Genomic DNA, 23,468 nt, shown 5'->3' on the forward strand with positions numbered 1-23,468 from the left:
GTAAATATTTGCGAAGGGAGACGCAGTAGGTCTCAGCCATCGCGATAATCCCTGAGAGCTGGTGGTCAGCAGTTCCGGATTCTGAAGTCCATGGTGAAGTAACTTACACCTGCAAGTATCAGTGTAAGCACCTGAATTTGTTACACCTGCAAGTAATTTTTTACACCTGCCATTAAGCACCTGCATTTTCTACACCTGTGAGTATCAGTAGTTTTTTACACCTGCCAGAAAACACCTGAATTTTTACACCTGTGAGTATGAGTAAACCCGCGAAAATATTTTTACACCTGCCAATAAACACCAGAAGTTTTTTACATCTGCTAGTAAACACCAGATTTTTTTACACCTGCCAGTAAACACCTGTTTTTTTTACATCTACCAGTAAACACCTGATTTTTTTACATCTGCCAGTAAACACCAGAATTTTTTACACCTGCGAGTATGAGTAAAGGTTTTTACCCCTGCAAATAACTTTTTACACCTGCTAGTAGTAGTGACAGTTTTACTGCTGCAATAGTAGTGATTGTGTAATACATGTGAGTAGTTTTGATTTTTAATCTATTTTCTTGACCAAGATAAAATCTGACAAATTCTTTAGTTCTTTTTTCGGTCAGTGGCGTCTAAGAGTGTGAATACAGTCAAAATCTGTCCTTTGTGACAAATGCCAATGTCAAAAAGATACAGTATCACTGTAAGGGAGGCACACCCTGACTTGTCAAATCATGTTTCTATTGGAAATAGCAATCATACAACATAATTATATTTTACCTCCATCACCCTACTCATCACCCTACCGACCACTGACAGACAAACACAGGCAATTTTACAGGCTTTAAATAATTATTTGTAAACAACATTACTGATACAAAATCACCTTGTTTAAGATATATTTGAATATTTTTGGAGGTAATTTACCATAATTAAACACGTTCATCACTGCAGTTTAAAATAAACACAAAAGGTAACAACAGTGTAATTATAAATTCTACCAGTGATAGCGCAAATGGACCGAAATCCGTTGTGGTGTAAGGCATGTAATGTTCCAATCGGTCTTAATTGTATATGAAAAATGCATCTTTGCTCTTTTAGCTGGTGCTGTTTGTTGCACTCCAAGGCAAGGGCATGTGGATACTTGGCATAAATTTATGAGAAATTTGAGAAATTTATAAGAGTAACTGTCTCTACTGTCCAGAGAAGAAGGCATTGCTGTGAGGATTTGACTGCATTCAGTGCCAAGAGTTAGTTAGTGAGGTCAGGATGTTGGATAGATGATCACCACCCCACCATCATCATCCTGAACTCCCACCATCATTCCAGAGAGCACAGCTCTTCCACTGCTCCACAGCTCCTCAATGCTGGGGGGCTTTATACCCCTCTAGTCCATGCCTGGCATTAGGCAGCATGGAGCCAGGTTCATGATGTTTATCTGCTCCAGAGAGTCCTATTCTATTGGCAATACTTCTCTGCAGGGACTAGACAAGCTGTGAGCTGCATCAGCAATGGGTGCAACTTCAAGTAGCTGAACGCATTCATTAGAAGGGGTGTCCGCAAACATTTGGACATGCTGTGTACAATCACACTGGTGTTATTAGGAGGACTGCGTACAGCAGAGAGAGGAACTAGCTGCTTAATTCTGAATTCGAGGAGCACGTCTGCGTGGGCGGCCCACTATAGGACCCATTACCGTCTCTCTATCGACTGTGCTGGTGTCTGTGCATCGCCGTCATTTCTCTGCCTCCATTTCTCCTGCTAATTTGATACAGTGCTGTGACATGATACTCCATTCGAAGGGACTGACTGGTCAGCAGTGTGTCTGCTCAGGAGCGCAAACATGTTTAGCTCTACAGCTGCTGGAACCAAGGACCAATTCTGAAGGGCCACTAGTGCTATTGGATTACCCGTGCACGGGCCTTTTGTATTTTCTGAGTATCCAAACAAGCCGTCCTGTGGTTCTCTAACGAGATGGGCAGTGCGCCACCAGTTTTGCTGTAGCCCTGAAGCGAACCCTGTGTCGTACCCCGGCGCCCCCCTGAGATGCCACTTTGGCTGCAGCTCTGTGAATGGTGGCTCTGTTTGGAGTGTGCTTGTGTGAGGCAGCAAGAAAAGTGGCGTCCAGGGTGCGCCGGCCGCGGTCAACTCCACGTGCTTTACGTATGTATTTCAATGGGCCTCGCCGGGAACTGAAAGTGTGGTCAAGCAGCTAGTGTCTGGCACAGGACTCTCATTCTATCTCCCTTCCTAACGCTATCCCTGTCTCCAAGCCTCTCGGCCTCTCTCCATCACTCTGCTTGCTCAAGCAAGCCATTATAGCACTGAATTCCACGATTTGCGCAATAACAGCCTTTAGAAATGCTGCTGATAAGCCACAATGGGCATATTCTGGCTCAAATTAATTGCATCTACTGCTGGCTGTAGGTCTTGTTAAAACACTAATAGTTTTCGTCAGTACCACCAGTAGACTAAAGCAAACCATTGTCTCAGTTTGGAACGTCTCTTCTGGCATCTTGATTTAGTCAGATATGCCTCTCCGACATTTACAAAGGCCTCTGTGAGTAGCTGGACCTAGGCCTGTTGGCAGTGCATTGACCGTTTAGCGTGGATGGAAATGGGCACTTTTTTAAAAGTTGGACCCATTGAGTGGCCAAATAGCTGTGCTTATCTTTGCTAGGGACCTTCAAAACAAGGCCAAGAGGTCAGCTTTAAGAGAGAAGGTGTAACATCACACCTCCTACCTTGCTCGGCGGCCCTCTCCTCGGCAGATGTTGAGGATTGCTGGTAATCAAAGGCCCAGCGCTCGACATTTTCAAGGTTTGTTGGCTTCGCCTGGGGGTAGCATCGGGGAAACAAACACAGGCCTGATGGATGAAATGGATCTGTCATTAACCGCCTATGTGGTAATTACACGGAGAGGGGAGCTCGCAGCTAATACCTCCGACAAGATTCTTCTAAAGCTAGGCTTTAGCTCGTGCTTACCCGTACGCCGCTCAAGGTTACTCTGATGAGACGCCTGATGAGACACCTCGGCGGTGCTGCTTTGCGACACACTCCCTGAAGAGCCAGGAAGAAGCCATATGCACGCACAGCCTAGCAAATGGTCCTCATTGTAGAGTGCAGGAAGCAAATCCAGGCCACCATTGAAGAACAGCCAGCCTGCTTATGGCTGCACGTAGGCCTGAGTGGGCGTCCCGCGGTCAAGGGGAGAGTGTTTCGAGCAGCAGCAGGCCCAGAGGCAATGAAGAGAGGTCAGCTGTGCTCACTTATGCTCAATGCATAATCTCCCGTCACATCAGGCCTTGATCTTCTGCCTCGATTTGTAATTAGCCTCATAATGGCCAACCTCCACATGAACTCCTAACCTGTTCCTTGAAGTCGTAAACCTCCCTTAATCTCACGCTGAACTCTTATCTAACAGTCTGTATGTGTTCAACAATTAGCCGTCCAGCAGGTCTTTGACGGGCTTTCAACACTGTTGTCTTGCTTATCTCATGGATCTTTCCTCTGTATGATCCAGGTTCCTCTGGTTCATTATACTGGTAGTCGAGCCATGGCTCCAACATGTGGTTGTAGTATAAGAAGAGACTGATTGTGTGACTGATTAGTTGAGGGGAGACAATTCTTGGCCTGGAGTTACAAGCAACTACAAGCCAGAAGGGTGGACTAGAAGGTGGGAGGGATAAGAGAACAGGAAGGTGACGAGGTGCACAGGAAACACAGGAAAATGTATAAGCTCCAGTGTGAACACTCTAATTACAGTTTCTCACCTCGTGTGTTGTATGGGGCTCCTCCAACCCCCAAGGAGCAAGGAGGGGCTCTCTGGAGGGCCTGGGTCCTTCAGTGCTTAGATTGGGGGTCTACACATGTGTAATTACGCCTCTAGGGATCCACTGCATGTGGGGGCCCACTGTTGATGTGTTGCTGTGCGCATTAAAGCTGAAGCAAGGAAGACAGAAGGACGAGCACCTCCCTCTTATGACAGACACTGTCATTCAAAACTTCCATCATCTGTAATGTTAAATGACGTTGCCGAAATGTGAACAAGGCAATTATAGTATGATGCTTCAGCTTCATAAGCAGGAAGCTGAAAATGTGTATTTTTAACGTTATAAATGTTTCATGGCTTTTAATATGAAGATCTGTATAACATCTAGGATGTGTCATTATCAGAAAGTGGTGGTCACACGGGGGACTGTTGGCTGAAAGAGCTTCAATTTGGGCTGAAAATATCCAAACTAAATATCCAAAAGATAATGCTCCAATGATAACGTTCTGCTAGTGGCCCAATTGGATTCTAGCAGTATGTTTGCGCTAAGCTAATGACAATAGGAATCTTAGCCCATCCCTTATGGGCAGTGGCCTCCAGTTCTCTTAATATTCTTGGGTTTGCTGCTGTAACCGCCTTCTTCAAATCCCACCAGTGATTTTCGGTAGGGTTGAAGTCGGGCGACTGTGAGGATCCGGGATTTCTTCTGAAACCAAGCCTTGGTGGACTTTGAGGTATCATTGTCCTGTCGGAAGGTCCAGTAATGGAAAAGTAGAGCTGGGCAATATGACAGTATTTTATCGTATTGTGATAAATGTTGGTATTGTGATAACAATAAGCTGTTCTAAGCATATAGAGGAGATTTCTCCTGGGATTTCATCTTGAATCCACCACCCACATGCTGTAGGTTTCAGAGGTCAGAGGAAGCAAAGCAGCCCGAGATCATCAATGAGCCATCGGCTACTTCACTGTAGGCAGGGTGTTCTTTTCAGCATAAGCTTCATTCATCCTCCTCCAGACATATCGCTGATCCATGGGCCCGAATATAATTTTTAGTGCAACTCTCAGAGTACCTTCTCCGTTAGTCTGATTGAGTCTGCACTTTAAGTTATTCTGAATAATGCATTAATTTGACAAGTGCTTCCAAACTTCTGAATGGCAGCGAATATTTTACGCCACTCTCGCCCTGATCCGACACGGATAGTTTTCTTGGATATTGCGAGCTTTGTTGGCAATTCACCAGATGTCTGGGTCCGTCACGGTCGCTAACGCGAGCCGTAACGGGCTGGAATAGCAGGCCAGCCGGAGTTAGACAAGGACACAGGTGTTCCCCAAGGTAGGCTCTCCAGCTCTCACACTGTCAAACTCAATTAGTCAATCAACCCGTCACTCCGCGGCTCGCAGCTGCCAATGGCAGCCAGGACTCGGCTTGAAAATATCTCGCCCTCGACGGCTATAGGAAACGAGAGTCAATGTGCCGGGTTTTGTCTCGTCTGAAAGGGTCGACACCTCCCTCGCCTGCCTCTCCAGGTGTTAGCAGCCTGGAATAAGGGACAGGAGCATCAATTCCTGCTTTTCCGCCCAAACAGGGGGCTGGAAGCTCAGCAGGGGGAGAAAGAGAGTGAGAATGAAATAGAAATATCTTGTTTATTCTTCCACACTCAAGGCCTGGACCAAGTATTTGCCGGGATCAGTGGAGTAACTCTTCGTCTTACAAATAAACGTCCTTCAGTTCTTCTCTTTTTCTTTTATTTTATACACAAAAACACACACAAGGGGTGTTTCTCCTCCTGACAGCTTCTGCACGCTGAATGACGGACACATCTCACCCCTGCCAGCCAGGAAATCAGGTTTGTTCTCATGTGCAACTTCCTCCATAAATTCAGTTTAATTTACTCTCCCAGTGATTCCATGAATTCGGCTGTTTTTGATCCCCTCTGACACGACTGTGACTCAGCGCTCATCATTTAAGCCCTGCTTGAGACCGATATGATTGAAGTCACCCCGAAGGCCTGTCTCTTAACCAGTTTCTATGCTTTCTTTTTTCTCAAAATGGCTAAAAGTAAGCAAACGCAGTGGGGAGGTGGATGCAATTCGCTATTTCCTGCCTGAGACATCTGACTGACTCCGTCTCAGCAGACCGAGCGAATTCGGCTTTTCAAACGTTCATACCAAACCTCGTAACATTTCTTTTCACCTCAGTTCCAAATGCCAGCTGCTCTGTGGGTTGTGCAACGTTTCGTGATAAGTGGACCGACTGAAATGGTAGAGATTTCGCTAAATTGAAGGCCAGCCTTTTTTTTTTTTGCAAATGCTGAAACCTAATGAAAAAACAATGTTTACTGGATTGAGGCCAAGAAATATTCCACTTCTGAATTCAGTGTTAGTGTTATTTTACGACCTTCTTTCCATTTATGACCCAAAACAGGCTGTGCCTTTAAGACCGATCCATGTAAATGAACCTTGTGTTGATTGACAGCCCTGTATTATACTATGTTCAAGAAGCAGTCAGGGCTAAAACACGAATCACGGCACTAAACTGCTGTAAATATGCAGATTTATGCAAATCTGTTGCAGATTGTTTTCACTGTTTTGTTTACATATACTCTGTATGTCCAAATGTTTGCGGACACCTCTTCTAATGAATGCGTTTAGCTACTTTAACACACACACAGCTTATCTAGTCCCGGTAGAGAAGTACTGCCAATAGAATAGGGCGCAGATAAACATCATGAACCAATTGGCTCCATGCTGCCTAATAATGCCAGGTGTGGGCTAGTAGAGGGGTATAAAGCCCCCCAGCATTGAGGAGATGTGGAGCAGTGGAAGAACTGTGTTCTCTGGAGTGATGGATGGATGGTGGAGCTCCATCTAGTACTTTGGGGATGATGAGGTGGGGTGGTGATCAACATCCATCCTCACTAATGCTTTTGTTGCTGAATGCAGTCAGATTCCTACAGCAATGCTTCTCCAAAATCTAGTAGAAAGTCTTCTTCCCTGCACAGTAGAGACAGTTACTCAAAAAAAAGCAGGAGAAACTCTTTATTACTGCCCTTGATTACAGAAGAAACAATAAATAAGCAGGTGTCCCAATACTTTTGTCACAGAATAGTGGTGTCATATATAAATGTGCTGGCGTGTTTCCGTATTTATACTCAGGACTGAAATTTTAATACTTTGACTTCCTTATTGTAGAGGTGTTGTTCCGGCAGCAGTGATGTGTGTACTTATGTGCGCCTATAAATGGCAGTTCTGAGCATGTCTGGCTTTTACGAGTGACATAAATTAGTGTGGAAGTTATCTCCTCTGACACAGAGCCTCTATGCATCTGATAATTACCTCAATACTCCTGTGTGTGTGTGTGCATTTGCGTGGTTTGGGATGTGTCTGTGCAGGAAGCCAGTCCAGTCGGACAGCACCTGAGGGCATGGTGCAGTCAAGGGGAGATAAATCTGGCCTGGGCTTCTTAAGATAACCCAGATCTGTTAAAGACAACATGAGCCAGAAGCCCACTGGAGACACATCTGTCCACTGCCAAACACACATACTCACTCACCACAGAGGCCAGAGCTCGGCTGTCTGTGTGTGTGTGTGTGTGTGTCATGTCTTATAGCTTCGGCTTTAATGGGTGGGCCTGTACGTTTGCACGGACGTCCCTGTAGTTACTGAATAATATGCATTAGTGTGTACTAAGCATTGCTGACCGGATAGCTGGATAGACTTTTGTATATTAGTCCTGATTTTGGAAGATACAATGAATTAACGATGAATGAGGTGTCCCAATACTTTTGTCCAAACAGTGTATTAGGCTGTGTATACATCTGACTGCCTGCTCTGTACTGTACATCTATTCAAATATAGGCATTATAGCTTCAAGTATGAGCAAATGGTGCGAAAGTGATGTAAATATGCAGATATATGTATTATATTTTCACAAAAACAGCACATGCACGGGCCGAGAAGTGTGAACACTATGCTCTGAGAGATTTACGGACTGCATTTACAGACTCTTATTTCCGCAAAGCAAAGGAAATTCAGTTTTGTGTGAGATTGGCCCATTAATACATATCTCAAATCACATCACAAATATGGTACTTGTGCAGTGTGCATGTGCAGGAGACCAGCACAGTGAGATTTACAGCAGCACCGACTCTGAGGTAGGAAGTGTCAGAGAAAACAATGGAATGAAAGGGGCTGGAGATTGGAGAGAGGGAGGAAGGGAGGAGGAGAGATCAGAGTAAACGGAAAGGGAGGTAAGAAAGCAGGAGGGCTGTTGAGGGGACAGAGGGAGTTGACACATTGAGGGGTGGCAAAGGGTGAAGGCCATTGATCAGACAAAAGGCCAAAAGCACTCTGCAGGAGGAGGGACAATGAGGGGCGGCCTTACATTCAGGGTTATCTGTAAAGAACCGGCGCCTGTTGATTTATCTGGAGGTTGTGATGCCACCCCCCTTGTTGGTGGGCTCTAACCCTTCTAGATCCCCCAAAGCGATTAGGTCTTGAAATGGTTCTTTGCTGTCGATGACATTCACTACATGTCCAAATGTTTGTGGACACCCCTTCTAATGAATGTGTTTAGCGTTTTGAAGCTTGTCTGGTCCCTGTAGAGAAGTATTGCCCATAGAATCGGAGCAGATAAACATGAACCTATTGGCATCAGGCGTGGGCTAGAGGGGTATAAAGCCCCCATCATTGAGGAGCTGTGGAGCAGTGGAGGAACTGTGTTCTCTGAAATGATGGTGGTGGAGCTCCATCCTGTACTTTTGGAATGAGTTGGGGGTTAGAGATGGTGATCATCTAATAACATCCTGACCTCAGTAATGCTCTTGTCACTGAATGCAATCAAATCCTCACAGCAATGCTCTTCCAAAATCTAGTTGAAAGCCTTCTACCCTGGACAGTAGAGACAGTTACTCCAACAAAAGCAGGATCAACTCTTTTAATCCCCTTGATTTCGGAAGAAACTATGGATGAGCATCTGTCCCAATACTTTTGTCCATATAGCGATTTTTTTCCTAATTATGAAATTTTGCTTTAATCCATTTAAAAAATGGATTTTCAAGAGTTCTTTAGTCATGGTAATGGATCTAAATAGAAACATGATAACCAAAAGACCCATTTAAACACTGAAATGTTTCTTTGCCCAGTTAAATGGTTCTACAGTCTCATTTGTAGGTTCTGTATGTACACCAAACTAGGGTTCCACTATTGTTATGAATCTAATAACTCTTTTTAGTGCTGCTTAGAACCATATTTGCTATAAGTTTTACACCCGTTCATTCAAAATTAGCTGCCCATGCCCCTGCTGATGCAGCATGTACATGCCAAATTCCATGTAAGTGTATTAAATTAATAACACATGAATCAATAATTATGTACTGTGATTAAAAGTACAGCAAAACAGCAGAAACAATGAGGCCTAATGCCTCGGACTCCTCCCCCAGGCGCTTCTGTCCGTGGTTGGGCCCCAGCCATTTACTGAACTGTCTGCTTTCCGAATGTAACTGCCTGCTTTTGTAATGTAGTGCCGCGTGAGTGCTCTCATGGTGGGCATGCTTACACAGAAAAGCAGCTCGGTTTCTTTTAATAGGTGCTCCAGGCTGCCACAGGACTGTTTTTCAAGTGAAAAGTAATTAAGGTTGGCGAGGTCTATACATAGGGGGAGGGGGTGGTGTGCTGTGGGAGGGAGTTATGGAGGGTGGTGGTTGAGTGGGTGGGTGGGCTGCCTCCAAGCCTTACTCATCAGGCGTGCAGTAAGCATCTAGCATCTTATTGTAAACGCCTCATCGCTTAAAAGAAAGAATATTGGGAATGAAGGCAGCACCACCTTGGCTGTGAGCTCTGTTGGCTCCTTTGTTGAGAGAGGAAGTGTTCAAAAGGAGAGGTTAGTGAAAAAGTGGGCCGAGTCACTTTTGGGGGAAAAATTCCCCTCACAAACCCATAGGCATTAATAAGGAGCTGGTCTTCCTTTGCTCCTGTAAGCTCTACCAGCAGCAGCAGGTCTGGAGCTCTGCTGCAGTTAGTGAGTCGGTTGGAGGCTTTTCTGCACTCTGCTCTGAGCTCAGCACTCGGCCCTGACCCCGCTCTGTAACTTTACGTGGTCTGACAGACACTCGGTGGCTGAGCTGCTCTCTGTGAGCTGTTCCTCCTAAACTCTTCCACTGTTCAATAATAACACCTCTCACAGCTGATGGAGGAAGATCTAGGAGGGAGGAGATTTCACCAGCTGACTTGTTGTTGTTGGAAAGAACCACGCTGGAGTTCAGTGAGCTCTTCAGAACCTCCCGTTCTTTCGCTGATGTGTGTAAGAAAGGCCGACTGCAGGACTAGAGGCTTGATTTTACACACCTATGACAGTGGGGCTGAATGAAACACCTGAAACCTGAATCTTTGAACACCTGGAATATGTGATTAAGAAGTGTCCCAATACTTTTGTCCATACAGTGCATGGAAAGTGGTAGTTTACTGTGTGCAAAGAATAGCCACGGTTGACTCGTATGTTACTGAAGACTGATTACATGTTAAATATGTATGAAATGCAGAGGTTTCTTTCCCATTATGTAACTCTCTCTCTCTCTCTCTCTCTCTCTCTCTCTGCAGAGGGGAATGGACAGTCTGTACAGATGGACTTAGTGAAGTCTGGCTTCGTGGGCTCCACGGTGGAGCTCCGCTGCCTCTTCATGAACAGCAAGCCCCCAGTGAAGATCTCGCAGGTCACCTGGCAAAAGTTCTTCAACGGCACCAAGCAGAACGTGGCCATCGCCAACCCGGCACTGGGCGTGTCAGTGCTGCCGCCGTTTAAGGACCGTGTGAGCTTCAAGCATCCGGCCGTGCACCAAAGGACACCTTCATTGGAGGACACCACCATCGTCTTCAGCAACCTGCGCCTCTCTGATGAGGCTGCGTACATCTGCGAATACACCACATTCCCTGCAGGAAACAGGGAGAACACAGTCAATCTCACTGTCTACGGTAATACAACTTCACCTTGACTTAGACACACATACACACACACACACACACACACACACACACACACATATAAACCTCACCTTGTTAGTCACCTTCCATGTTTAAGGTGGTATAAGAACTTCAGGCTCCTGCAGATGGTGCTGCACGAGGATGATGGGGCTATAAATACCTGTGGGCTGCGTGACGGGATGCATAGATTGAGAAGAGGGGGTGCAGTGCAGTGAGGGTCTCGTTGGATGGAGGAGGTCCTTTCCTGCCTCCATTTATATATATATATATATATAAACATATACATCTATATATACAAATGTGATAGATCTGGATTATATACTGTGACATTGGCACATTAATGGAAGCAAGCGTTCAACCAATCAGTGAACACCTACATCTACAATCTAGAACCGTAGCAGTGTGACATGCCCGTTCTCTGGTGTGGACTTCAGCAAACACACTAGGTGATGTTATTTTTGGCCTTTATTTTATTCATGATTCGGAGGTGCTGGAAGGAGGCGTCCTGCCCGTCCTTGGCGGGTCTCGAGGCTTATTTGTAACGTGCTTGGTTCAGAAGTTTACTGCGCCTGAGGTGTATCGATCGCCTCTCCCTCGACCAGAGGAAGCCTCCTAACCTAGCTGTACCCTCTCCGGCTGGGATGCGTGTGTAATGCGTTTACGCGTGTCCGTTCATACTCGCACATACATCGAGACGCAGCCTTTCCTGCCTCCATTTCATTAACACATAAATGGCTGCAGTGGAAATCAATGAAGCTGCTGTGTCATCTGTAAGTAGAATAAGGCCTGCTGCCATATATGAGGTCAGCAGGGGTGTATGTCATGCATCGACCTGCAGGGAAAGCAGGAAGATACACAGAGCGAGAGAGAGAGAGAGAGAGCACGCGAGAGAGAGAGCGCGAGAGAGAGAGAGAGAGGGTCTGATTGTGTGCAGACAGTGATTGGAGATGTAATTAGGAATGAAGTGTTGGTGTGTTTTTCATTAAGCCAGGCAAAAGGAAGCACTCGGCTCAAGTAGGCTCTAGTTGCCAGCGCTGCTCGTCAGTTCCCAGTCTGTTTTATGCAGCATTTTTGTGCTTTTCCCTTTGAGGAAACAGAGGCCTTGGCAAGTTCCAGGAAACCTGAATGGAGATAACCAGCCCCCGGCGTTCAGAGAGGCCTCTTCATGTCCTATCAGCCGATGGCACAAACCCTTCCTCACATCGCTATCAGTTCCAGCTGACATACACTCGCGCAGACGCGCATCTTCACTTTGATGCTGAGGCTAGTTCCTTGCTAATTGGCAGCCAACAAAGACTTGCGATTGGACAACTTTGGGTGCTTGGGAAGACAAGTGGCTTTTGAGCTTTTTGACTAATGTGTTTATCCTGAATGAGATCTGGGGGAGGGGGATTTATTTATTTATTTATTTTTTCCTCGCCTGTTTTTCTTGTGCATCTTGTGGATGTGTTCAGTTTAAATGTCAGGGATCTCAGCTAGAGGCAAAGTCATGGGCAAGGTGGAGTTGAGCAGATATTGGCTTCATATTAGTAATGAAAACATATCTTATTTGAGAATAACCAAGGGGGGGGGGGGGTTTACTATGCTTGTACAATTACTTAACTGTACAGTCACCTCTATTTGCCCATATCAACAATTAACCCCCCTTTCTGCCGCTCTCACCCAGCTCGCCCCGTGACCCGGATGACCCTCACTACACCCACCATCATCGCTCGGGGCCAGAAGCGAAAGATGACCGTGGCCACTTGCCTGTCGGCCAATGGCAAGCCTCCCAGTGTCATCAAGTGGGACACCAAGCTGAAGGGCGAGGCCACCTTCCAGGAGACCCGCAATCCCAACGGAACGGTGACCGTCCGCAGCAACTATGTGGTGGTCCCCAGCCGCGAGACCCACCGGCAGAAGCTCACCTGCATCGTGACCTACCGCACTGAACGGATCACCGACAGCGTCATCCTCAACGTGCAGTGTAAGTAGGATTGCCAGCCTTGCCAGGGTTCACATGGTTACGCAGGAGAGCACCAGACGCAATGCAACAATCTACATATTAAAATTATAGACCCAAAAAAGAATATATATTTTTATTATTTTTTTTTTTAGGGTATGGGTTTTTATTTTTTATGCACATGTACTCTATTTTAAAGCATACAATACTTTACTGCTATTCCATTTAAAATTCATAGGTGCCAGCATTACAGGCGAAACTGGAGAATTCCGACACCATAACAGTAAAAATAAGCAAAAAAAAAAGGTCTCATAGAATGATGTAAGAATTATAACACAAAAACATATTTTAAATATCAGAACAAATGAATATTAGAGAAAATTGATTGATTATTTTAATAACTGAAAAATGCACAATGCAAATCCACCAACAGTGCTGCAATATCTATTTCATATCATTTAAGACCGTAAATATGTTCATATTAATGAACTCCTAATGAACTTTCTAAAAATAGAAAATAAACGGATATTACTGGAACTAGCCACAAAATGTTCATATCGGTCAGAACCTGCTTCATAACCAGGAGGAAAGTTTGATAGCTGTCAGAAATTGGGAGCAGAGTAGGGATTATATATGAAAATAAGGGTGGAAAATGGGGTGCCTAGTGAAGACAAACCGTAAAAGCGGAGGCCAGTTTGGACATCTTCCATGTCCTCTCTGAAAAAAACGGGAATATACATTTGTGCGCCCCCAAGGGTACAATTCCAGCACTTTTGCAGTCTAGTCTGCTCTTAACACCCAGCTGCAGGAAGAGGCCTGACATTGTCCTGTCTCAGCTGTTAGCATTGTTGCTGGTGTTTATGTAGTGCATTCTGTCAGGCCCAGCGCTGCGGCGTCATATAGGAAATCCTGCCATTCTCCAGTGCAGTTCCATGGGGCACATGTTACCATGTGGAGAGCGCTTTTGCATAAGCGTGGGCGGAAGCCGTTCGCCAAGAATTGAGAGTCCGCCATGCCATTGTTACCCTCGGAAGGTCACATACATATGCATATACACATATGTGTGTGTGTGTGTGTATACAAGTGCACCTTGCTGTTTTCATTACGAGGAAAGAATGGCAGGGGTCCTTCCCTTCACCCAGAGCTTGTTGACGCATCTGTCCTGTCGGTTGCCAGAGAGTTTGTGCGGTCAGCTAGCAATTACCTTCGTCCCCAGAGTGCTTTTACAGTCTTGATAAGGCTGCATGCCTGGTAATTTAAAAGAAAGTCAAGAAAAGCAGCAGGGACAGACTTCATGAACATTAACTGCAACCTTCGCTCTCTGTGGATTGAGATGTGTGATAAATCTCACCGCTGTAACTAGGGACCTTATTTACTGAAAGCTTGGACAAACGTATACTTTCTAAGCTTATAGAAAACCACTGTTTTGAGTCTATTGTTTCTGTGTTAAAAAAAAAATCCATATGACAAACCATATAACTTTATAGAAGAAGGAGCACGGTGTTCTTAACTGATAGACAATTAGGATTAAATGTTTCATTATAGTTTTATATTAAATTATATCTACTAATCCATATACCATCCCTGTGTAGGAAACCAAATGTTTTTTACATGAAACCTGACTCTCTTTGTACTGTGACTTACAGTGACACATTGAATCTTATGTATACCTTTATCTTATATATATATATATATATATATATATATATATATATATATATATATATATATATAAACAAAGTTGAGTTCCCCCGAATACCTGAATCTGCAGACTATGAATGGCATAAAGTCCCAACAATAATGTGAAAGACTAGTGGAGAGCCGGCCTGAGACATGAGAGCTGTGATTGGCCGTCACTTTACCATAGTGATGTTTGAATGCTCTCAGTGTTCAAATATTAGTACTGTGTTTAAATCTGAATAATAACTTCATTGCATTATATTATATTATATTATATTATATTATATTATATTATATTATATTATATTATATTATATATTTCTGAAAATAAATGCTTTAAAATGCTCTAAATATTTTTATTTGGAATTTAGGGGAAATGTTCATGGTTTATGAAATATAACACAAATGTTCATTTCCTCTAAACACACCACCTATAACTAGTAAAACCAGAGAAACTGATCATGTAGGGTGGCCTCTTCATTTTTTTTTTGGTGCAGCTGTATAATACTTTTAATATTATTTATATATATATATATATATATATATATATATATATATATATATATATATATATATATATATATATATATATATATATATAAACAATTTTACCTGTTTTCCTGTCTATTCTACATGTTCCTGTATTTTAGGTTCACTTATGAAGCTTGACTTTATGTTTCATAAACATGAAAATACACTATTTTATAACCTTACTTTATCTCTTAGCAGTATGTACATGAACATGACCTAACATGACCATAACTTCAGCTAAACTGCTGTGGGATACAACTGGCAAATGTATGTAAAACTGGGCTGTTTCAGCAAGTTACTTTCCATATATGGATGGGTATATTTCCAAAACAAAGTATATATATATATATATTATTTTATAATGTGAGAGAGGTTTGGAGTGGTGTCTAATGATACAGGCCTACTGCACATCCTTATCCTTTTATACTGTACTGACCACACTTCATCATTGGGTTGATTTTCTGCTTCTTATTTAATGAAATGCTGCTTTCTTTTCTGCAGATGAGCCCGAGGTGAAGATTGAAGGTTTTGATGGGAACTGGTACCTTAACCGGCAGGATGTGAAGCTCACCTGTGATGCAGACGCAAACCCAGCTGTCACCGTCTACCAGTGGAAGCTGTAAGTCCAGCTTTTAGCTTCCTTTCATTTCTGATAGGGCTTGTTTTGTTTCTGTTGAAGGAGCATGTGTTCATTACTGGTTAGAAAAAAAAAGACAAAACATGAAGTCGGCATATGGCAGCAATTATGCGATTTGCACATACACCCCTAATGATCCAAAAACATATCACACGTTCAAAACGAGGAACTGGAAAGGGGAAAAAGATGCTGTGCGGTCTCATATAATTGCTGATGTGCGCGATCATTTCCTTTGCCCGTATCTCTGGTCTGATCGCAGGTTGTTTACATGGAACTCGAGATAAGACCCGTGGCGGTCCACAATGGGTTCGTTAAACTTACAGTGAGGCATTGGGCCTCTGCAGATACGGGGAGATAAGCTTGAGATCAAACATGGGAGAGCAGCGGTAGAGAGCGGGAGGAGGGGGCCGGGGGGTGGGGGGGTGGGTTGTGCAGAGGACAGAATAAAAGAGGAAACAGTGTTGATGAATCAGCGCTACAGATCTGGGATATGTAGAGTGAGAGTAGCAATGAAAACCCCTTGTTCCTTTAAGATAGCATCGGCATCGCTTTGGCTAACAAATGGCTATTGTAAACTCTCCCTCTTGTTGCCAGTTGCAGTTTTTTCATACTGAAATGCACTCTGGGAAATGACCCAAATAGCTCTTTAGGTCTTTAAGTTTCCTATTAAGAAGTTAAAACAGCCCAAAATGCCGTACGCTACATATTTATACCCTACTGTTGTATATATATATATATATATATATATATGCCAATGTGGGTTCTGTATGTGTTGGCCCCACCAATGGATGCCCACCAGGGTCAGTGAAGAGACCATCAGTGGCCCATCTGGGTTGTACACTGCATATGGGGCCTAGATGGAGCCCATATGAGATTTAAGGTGGGCTGTAACAACCCAACCCACTCAGAGTCCACGTTCCACCCATGTGAGCCCCACATGAGTATGTCATGTTGGTTGGGTCTGTGCATTTAGTTGCATATAGACAGAAGTCACCATGTCAACCCAGTGCCATCTGGCAGATGTAGGGGTGTGGAGGAGTGAAGGAGCTCCAGCCAATATCTCTGGGATGAAATTGAGTGGCATTTTAAATCTATAACTAATCATCTCTCGTGTCTGAATGCTATCAAATCCTCATAGCAATGTTCTAAAAGGTAGTGTAAGGCCGTTGCAGAAGAGTAGAGGCTGTTGCTGCAGCAAAGGGACAACACACTCCCTATTATTAAGTCCGGAGGAGCCGGTGTCCACAAACTTTCTGTACGTATAGTGTGTAGATACACAGTGTAAGTTTAGAAAACAGGCAGGCCAGCAGCTGGGCCACAATGGAAGGGAGTCATGGCAAGGTGCTGTTAAAAATGGGCGAATTATACAGTGAAATTGAGAGATAAATGTGGCAATTTGTCCTGTAATTGCCGGGAGAGGACGGGGAAGGGAAAACGTGTCACTGGGCTTGAGTGGGGGTGGATTAATGGCTACTAGCACCCTGGGTGCTGTGACTCCGTGGACCGGGTTAGGTTTTAATAAGAGAAAGAGAAAGAGAGGGAGAGTACACACGTACTTGGCTGAATTAGGTTGCAGAGGGCACAAAAACAATAGTCCTCTCTCTAGGGACAAGAGAGGAGGACTGGAAAACATAAAAAAATTGCTTTTTTTTTTGTAGGACCTTCATAGAGACCTGGTGGAGGAATTACGGGAGAAGGACAGGCTTCAGTATTTATAGAGGGGCTCACGGTAGTGATCAGTACTCTATGTTGATGGCGATAACAGGTTACACACCGTATTTTCTTGAGCAACATGGTACAATAAAGTATTGTGACAAAAGTATTGGGACACATACATGTTTTCTTTTGAAAACAGTTGATCCAGCTTTTGTAGATCCAGTAACTGTCTCCACTGTCCAGGGAGGAAGGCTTTCTACTAGATTTTGGCAACAAGCATTGCTGTGAGGATTTGGGTCAGGATGCTGTGTGATGATCAACACCCCACTTTATCATCCCAACTCCCCAGCTCATCCCAAAAGTACTGGATGGAGCTCCTCCACCATCATTCCAGAGAACACAGTTCTTCCACTGCTCCACAGCTCAATGCTGGGGGGCTTTATACCCCTCTACTAGCCCACACCTGGCTTTATTAGGCAGCATGGTGCTAATAGGTTCATGATGTTGATCTGCTCCAGAGAGTCCTATTCTATTGGCAGCACTTCTCTACAGGGACTAGACAAGCTGTGTGTGTATTTGCACATCTGTGTCAGCAATGGGTGCTGAATGCATTCATTAGAAGTTTGTCCACAAACATTTGGACATGTAGTGTATGGTACTAATTATGCGCTGTACATAGTCTTCATGAAGGCTGTTTCTACGCAAACATGCTCGCAGACATAACTCAGGAGGGACTACAGAGAGGTGGAGAGCAGGTCAGCTGGAGATATGCAGAGAGTGACAATGAGAGTGAGAGCATGAATAGAGGTGAAGGGGGGAGAAGAAGAAGGTGAAGAAAGAGGGAGAATGAAGTCAGGAAGTGATGGAAGAAAGATAGAGAGGAGGCAGGGAAGGAGAATGAGTGAGGAGAGATGGGGCATGGCTGAGGGAGCGAGGGAGAGGGCAGAGAGAGGAAAAGAGTATGGTAGTCAGGCGTGAGAGGGACAGGTGTGAATACAGTAATCGGACAAAAACAACTGGTCTCGGTCCGGTCCCAAACGGACTCTGGAGCGGTTTGTTTGTGGTGAGAACATAATCTGACCTCAATCCGACCCAACTATCAGGTGTACTCCTCAGGTTTGAACTAGACAGCTCGTCCAATGATTGGATGATCTGCCTGCTTGTATACGTCCCAAACTAAGCTATGTCCATGATTACAGTAACATCCGCTATATGTCCAAATGTTTGTGGACACCCCTTCTAACTAATACATTCAGCAACTTTAAGTTGTACCCATTGCTGACGCAGATGTGCAAATGCATAAACACACACAGCTTGTCTAGTGCCTGTAGAGAAGAAGTACTGCCAATAGAATAGGACTCTCTGGAGCAGATACACATCATGAACCTATCGGCACCATGCTGCCTAATAAAGCCAGGTGTGGGCTAGAGGGGTATAAAGCCCCCCAGCACTGAGCTGTGGAGCAGTGGAAGAACTGTGTTCTCTGGAATGATGGTTAATGATGATCCATCCAGTCCTTTTGGGATGAGTTGGGAAGTTGGGGATAATGAGGTGGGGTGGTGATTATCATCATCCAACATCCTGACCTCACTAATGCTCTTGTGGCTGAATGCAATCCTCAAATCCGCACAGCAATGCTCGTCCAAAATCTAGTTGAAAGCTGTCTTCCCTGGACAGTAGAGACAGTAACTCTTATATATACCCTTGATTTCCGAAGAAACAATGAATGAACAGGTGTCCCAATACTTTCGTCCATTCAAAAAGCAGACCAAGCTAAAGCACAATGCAACAGTGGGCGGGGCTAAAATTGTATGCAGAATTTACAAATATTTAATATTAATATTTATTCCATGATTCCAGGCTACATATGCTGTTTTTCTGAATATCCAATTAACTAAATAAACACCAACATTCCCATTTCCACGCCCATCTCCAATGTGAACGCAGCCGGAGAGAGAGAGAGGCGAAAAGGGAGGGCGATGGAGCTGAGCGTGGTATAAGGGCTGGCAGAGGGAGAGAGGGAGGGAGAGGAAGAGCGAGACAGTGATAGGGAGAGACGGTGTGGCGGCTCTGACAGATCGGACGGGACGGCCGCTGCTGCAGTGCTCGGCTATCGCCAAATGTGTTGTGAAGGTTCCCCCGAGCTGCTTTCTGGAGGTCATCAGTGGCCCTGCTTACAGAACACTGCCATGTATGCTCAGCTTTCACGCGCTCGCGCCGCAACGCAGATGCACGGATGAGCGCACAAAAGCACACGTGAGCAAACATGCATGTCCAGTGTGACATATGTGGGCACACGTGGGCGCGCTGACACGCGGACACGTGAGCGTCGCCGCTGCACAACTTGCGTTCTGGCCTAAAGCTTACGTGCACACACATGCACTGCGGCCCAGCACACGGGCAGAGCTGCTGCGTCTCACGTGGCCTCGCGTGACGCACCTCCTTCTATTAGACATACATGCGCAGGCAATGATGAATAATGTACAGAAATGTAATTACTGAATACTGCATCTCTCTCTCTCTCTCTATCTCTCTTTCACCCTGTTTCTCAGTTTGCAGCTGATTTCAGCTTGTCATGTTATAAAAATACACTGATGAGCCTCGGTTCACCTACACACTCCCTCTCAGGCAGTCCAGGCTGCAGAGAAAAGTTAATGGTCTCACTACTGGTTGGAGATATAACCGAAAAATTATTGCTAGGGGTGTTCACTGCATGGGCTCGGGGCCCAGTGGACATCTCTAGCGATAATTCTTAGGCATATTTGAATGGGTTGGGTATTGGCTATTTTTGAGCCTGATCCAGTTCCGATCCTTTGTTTGGCTCGAGCAGAGCTCCCTCTGGTGCCCTCTAGCCACCATTCACAGACATTATTTACAGCCGGCAGCAGTGTGGACGTTCTCAGAAAGTAAATTAAAGAGTTTCAGGTCTGCAGTGTGGAGCTATTTCACAGTGGAACATAAAAACTGACCATAATATCTATAGTTCCAGTGCTTGGACTGTGTTTAAGCCATTCCTCACTTTTCTCTACATCTCAAAACCACCCAGTTTGGTTGTAACTTCTGCAGTGACCAAGATATTCTATTCAGTCAACCCTGACCGTGTGGGGTCGTGCCAGGTCGTTGCTAGGTTGTTGCTATGTGGTTGCTATGGTATCCCAGGTGGTTGGTATGGTTATTGTAAGTGGTTGCTATGGTATCCCAGGTGGTTACAACTGTGTTGCTAAGTGGTTGCTAGGTGGTTACTGCGTGTATTGCTAATTGCTGGCAAGGTGGTGGCTGTGGTATCCCAGGTCATTGCTACAGTGTTGCAAGTGTCAAGTGGCTGCTGGGTGGTTGCTATGAAGTTGCTAAGTGGTTCCTGAGTGCTTGCAATGGTATTCCAAGTGGCTGATATGGTGTTCCTAAGTGGATACTAGATGGGTGCAACCAGGTGATTGCTCTTGTATTTCAGGTGGATCAGGGGCCACAAAAAAACAAATTATTACAACTGACCACTACCTACTGACCCTAGCTTTTCCTGACTGGGAATGAGGCCTTGAGTCTTTTCAGTTTCATACATGCTAACCCTCGTCCTCACTGTGCGTACCTGCTTAATGTCCTCACAGGCTTCACAGTCACGCCAAAAAGCTAAACAGACGTTAGCGCACCAGTAATGAGCCTGCAAAAGTCAAAACCTCCACCATCCGCCTATGAAGTCATGTGCGAGACGGCTGATTACAGAGTATGAGAGAGAGGGAGAGAGAGATCCATAATAGGTCTTTTACTCGTCATAAATGATGCACGGGGCTCTACTTGGGACTGAGTCGCTGAAGGTTGTTGTGGCAAATCCCTTGGTCTGAAACCGAAGAGATTTTTGCACGGGGTGTCTATGGCCCCAGCCTAATTTTGGCTCTGCGCTTGTTAATGCCTCTCCCTGCCCCCCCACCCCCCTCAAATCTGATAAATGATGCATTTCATAGCTTTTAACAGTCAGGTGTGCTGGTGGGCTGCGGCACACTGCCTGATTTCGCGTCGAGAGCAGGAGAGCCTCCAAAGGCCAGGTTTTATTTAGCCAGTAGGAAGTGACTAATGATTACGAGGCCTGCAGTGTTGGACAGGTTGGTACAGTGAGCGCGTCAAGCCTGCAGCTTCCTCGCTGACATCCCCTTCATCCTTCACCCCCTGAACTTCAGATTTGCATCATACATAATGAATGCTCACTTGCTGAAGGAAGTGCGGAGCGTCTATATTTAAAAACGAAATGGTTTAACCCCCTTGAGCACTTGAGCTGGGGAGAGTGGACCATATACCGCATGATCGTGCAGCTTAAGTGTTAAACACTGCCAGCTGTGGTATCCCAGGTGGTTGGTATGGTGTTTGTAAGTGGTTGCTATGGCAATAGCAGGTGGTTCCAATGATGTTGCTAAGTGTAAGGTGGTTACAGTGGTATTGCGAATTGCTTGCTAGGTGGTTGCAATGGTGTTGCTTATTGCTTGTTGCTTGTTAAGTGGCTGCTGTGATATCCCAGGTCATTTCTACAGTCTTGCTAGGTTGCTGCAATGGCATTGATGGCAAGTGGCTGCTATAGTGTTGCAGGGTGGTTACTATGATATCCCCTTGAGCACTTGAGTTGGGGAGAGTGGAGCACAAGCTAACACAAGGAAGCCAATTCCAGTGCCCAGGGAGCAGAGAGGGTGAAGGGCCTTGCTCAAGGGCCCAACAGTGGCAGAGCCTGGGTATCGAACCCACAACCATGTCATCAATAGCCCAGAGCTCTAAGCGCTGAGCCACCTCTGCCCCCCTTAGGAAGAACACACAGTGAGAGCTAGAGAGCAAGACTAAAGAACAGCCTCCACACTGTTAAAAGTAAACATTTTTGAGGAACGTCTGGAGAACATCTGGAGGTTCTGCAGTTTAAAACTGTTCATTTCAGAAACCTCTTAAGGTTCCTGCTTCAGGAAAGATTCCTTGAAGGTTCCTCAAAGCATCTTTAGAGGTTCCTCCATCGTTGCAAACTGAAGAACCTTCAAAAATTCCTTAAGGATGTTATTCTTTTAACAGTGCACACATCTGGGTTAGGTGCACTGCAGTGCTCTGACTAGTCTTCCATAAATAATTTCCAGATTCAAACATCCAACTAAATCCATATTAAGAAATGGCACTGTCTGAAGCCTACAGTTTTGTGGGCAGCTGCCGGCAGAATCTCCTCTTGGCCCTTTTGAGAATCAGAACAGCATTCAGGCTGACTCCAGGAATTCCCCGAGGGCCGAAGTTCTCACCTCACCTTCCGAACTCGTATCGAACGCTTCCTCTTATAAACAGGGTCGACAGGGAGATGACTGTTTGATGGAACGAGGTGTGGACGTGTGACGGGGTGAGGGTCAGATGAATCAAGATGGAGCGTCTGTTTCCAGGCCCACCGAAGACGTTGTTATCACCGGGTGTGATAAGGAGAGCCCAGAGGGAGGGCATTCCTTAGCATCTGGCTGAGGAATGCCAGAGTATATGACCCCCTCTCTAGGCTTAAGGGAGGGAGAGAGCGAGCAGGGCAAGTCTGGACACGGTGGACCATTGAACCATGACCAGACCGAACTGCAGACAACACACACACACACACACACACTCACACACATACTTCGACATGGCTGTGTGGTCAAGCTCTAGCATGGGGTACATACTGCATTTCTCAGCTGATGAGCTGCTGCTGGGGCTGCTCTCCAGGGGTTCCTGCAGGCAGGTGAACCCAGGGCAAGCTCTTTCAACACCCGCCTTTCCCTTTAATATTTTATGGCCTTTTTTGTCCAAGCTCACCTCCACCTCCGCACCCTTCCTTTCCCTCATGGAACAAGCCACCATCTGTACACACACTTTGTTGACAACCATCTTCATACCGAAAGATTACCCATCTGTAAATATCCGTGCATTTCACATGCAAGCTCCAGCTTTCGCCTCAGATCCTCAGAAATCCACAGATGTTTCTGTCCATCCTTCCACCGTGAGACGATGACTCAACACCGTGGGTCTGAAAGGATGTGGAGCAGATCGAGAAGCTCTTACTGATAAAAAAGAAATCTACACATCAAACAAATACACAAGCTGTTGGTGTCTCAGAACAATGCACTGACCACCCCAGAGTCCAGACCTTAAAATCATTGAATGTGTTTTATGTGTCGGATATTACTTAGATGGTAAAAAGCAAAAAATGCTCCAACTTCTAAGACCGTTTCTGTAGTCTGTGCGGATTTCTCTGAATAAACATAAACAAGGAGGGGGTTCTGCCTTTTGCACAGTACCATCCAGTG

At 45.2% G+C, this 23,468-nt stretch overlaps 1 protein-coding gene across 3 annotated transcripts in view; it reads left to right on the forward strand.

The window, feature by feature from the left end:
- nectin1b (nectin cell adhesion molecule 1b) overlaps positions 1-23,468 on the forward strand; it is a 279,635-nt gene that overhangs the window by 75,268 nt on the left and 180,899 nt on the right. For all 3 annotated transcript variants that reach the window (XM_072695374.1, XM_072695373.1, XM_072695372.1), the window contains exons 2-4: positions 10,361-10,732; positions 12,408-12,707; positions 15,396-15,513. In XM_072695374.1, coding sequence (XP_072551475.1) covers positions 10,361-10,732; positions 12,408-12,707; positions 15,396-15,513 — 790 coding nt within the window. The remainder of the gene's footprint in view (positions 1-10,360; positions 10,733-12,407; positions 12,708-15,395; positions 15,514-23,468) is intronic.

Source organism: Salminus brasiliensis, chromosome 13, assembly GCF_030463535.1.
Source record: "Salminus brasiliensis chromosome 13, fSalBra1.hap2, whole genome shotgun sequence".
Lineage (NCBI taxonomy): Eukaryota > Metazoa > Chordata > Actinopteri > Characiformes > Bryconidae > Salminus > Salminus brasiliensis.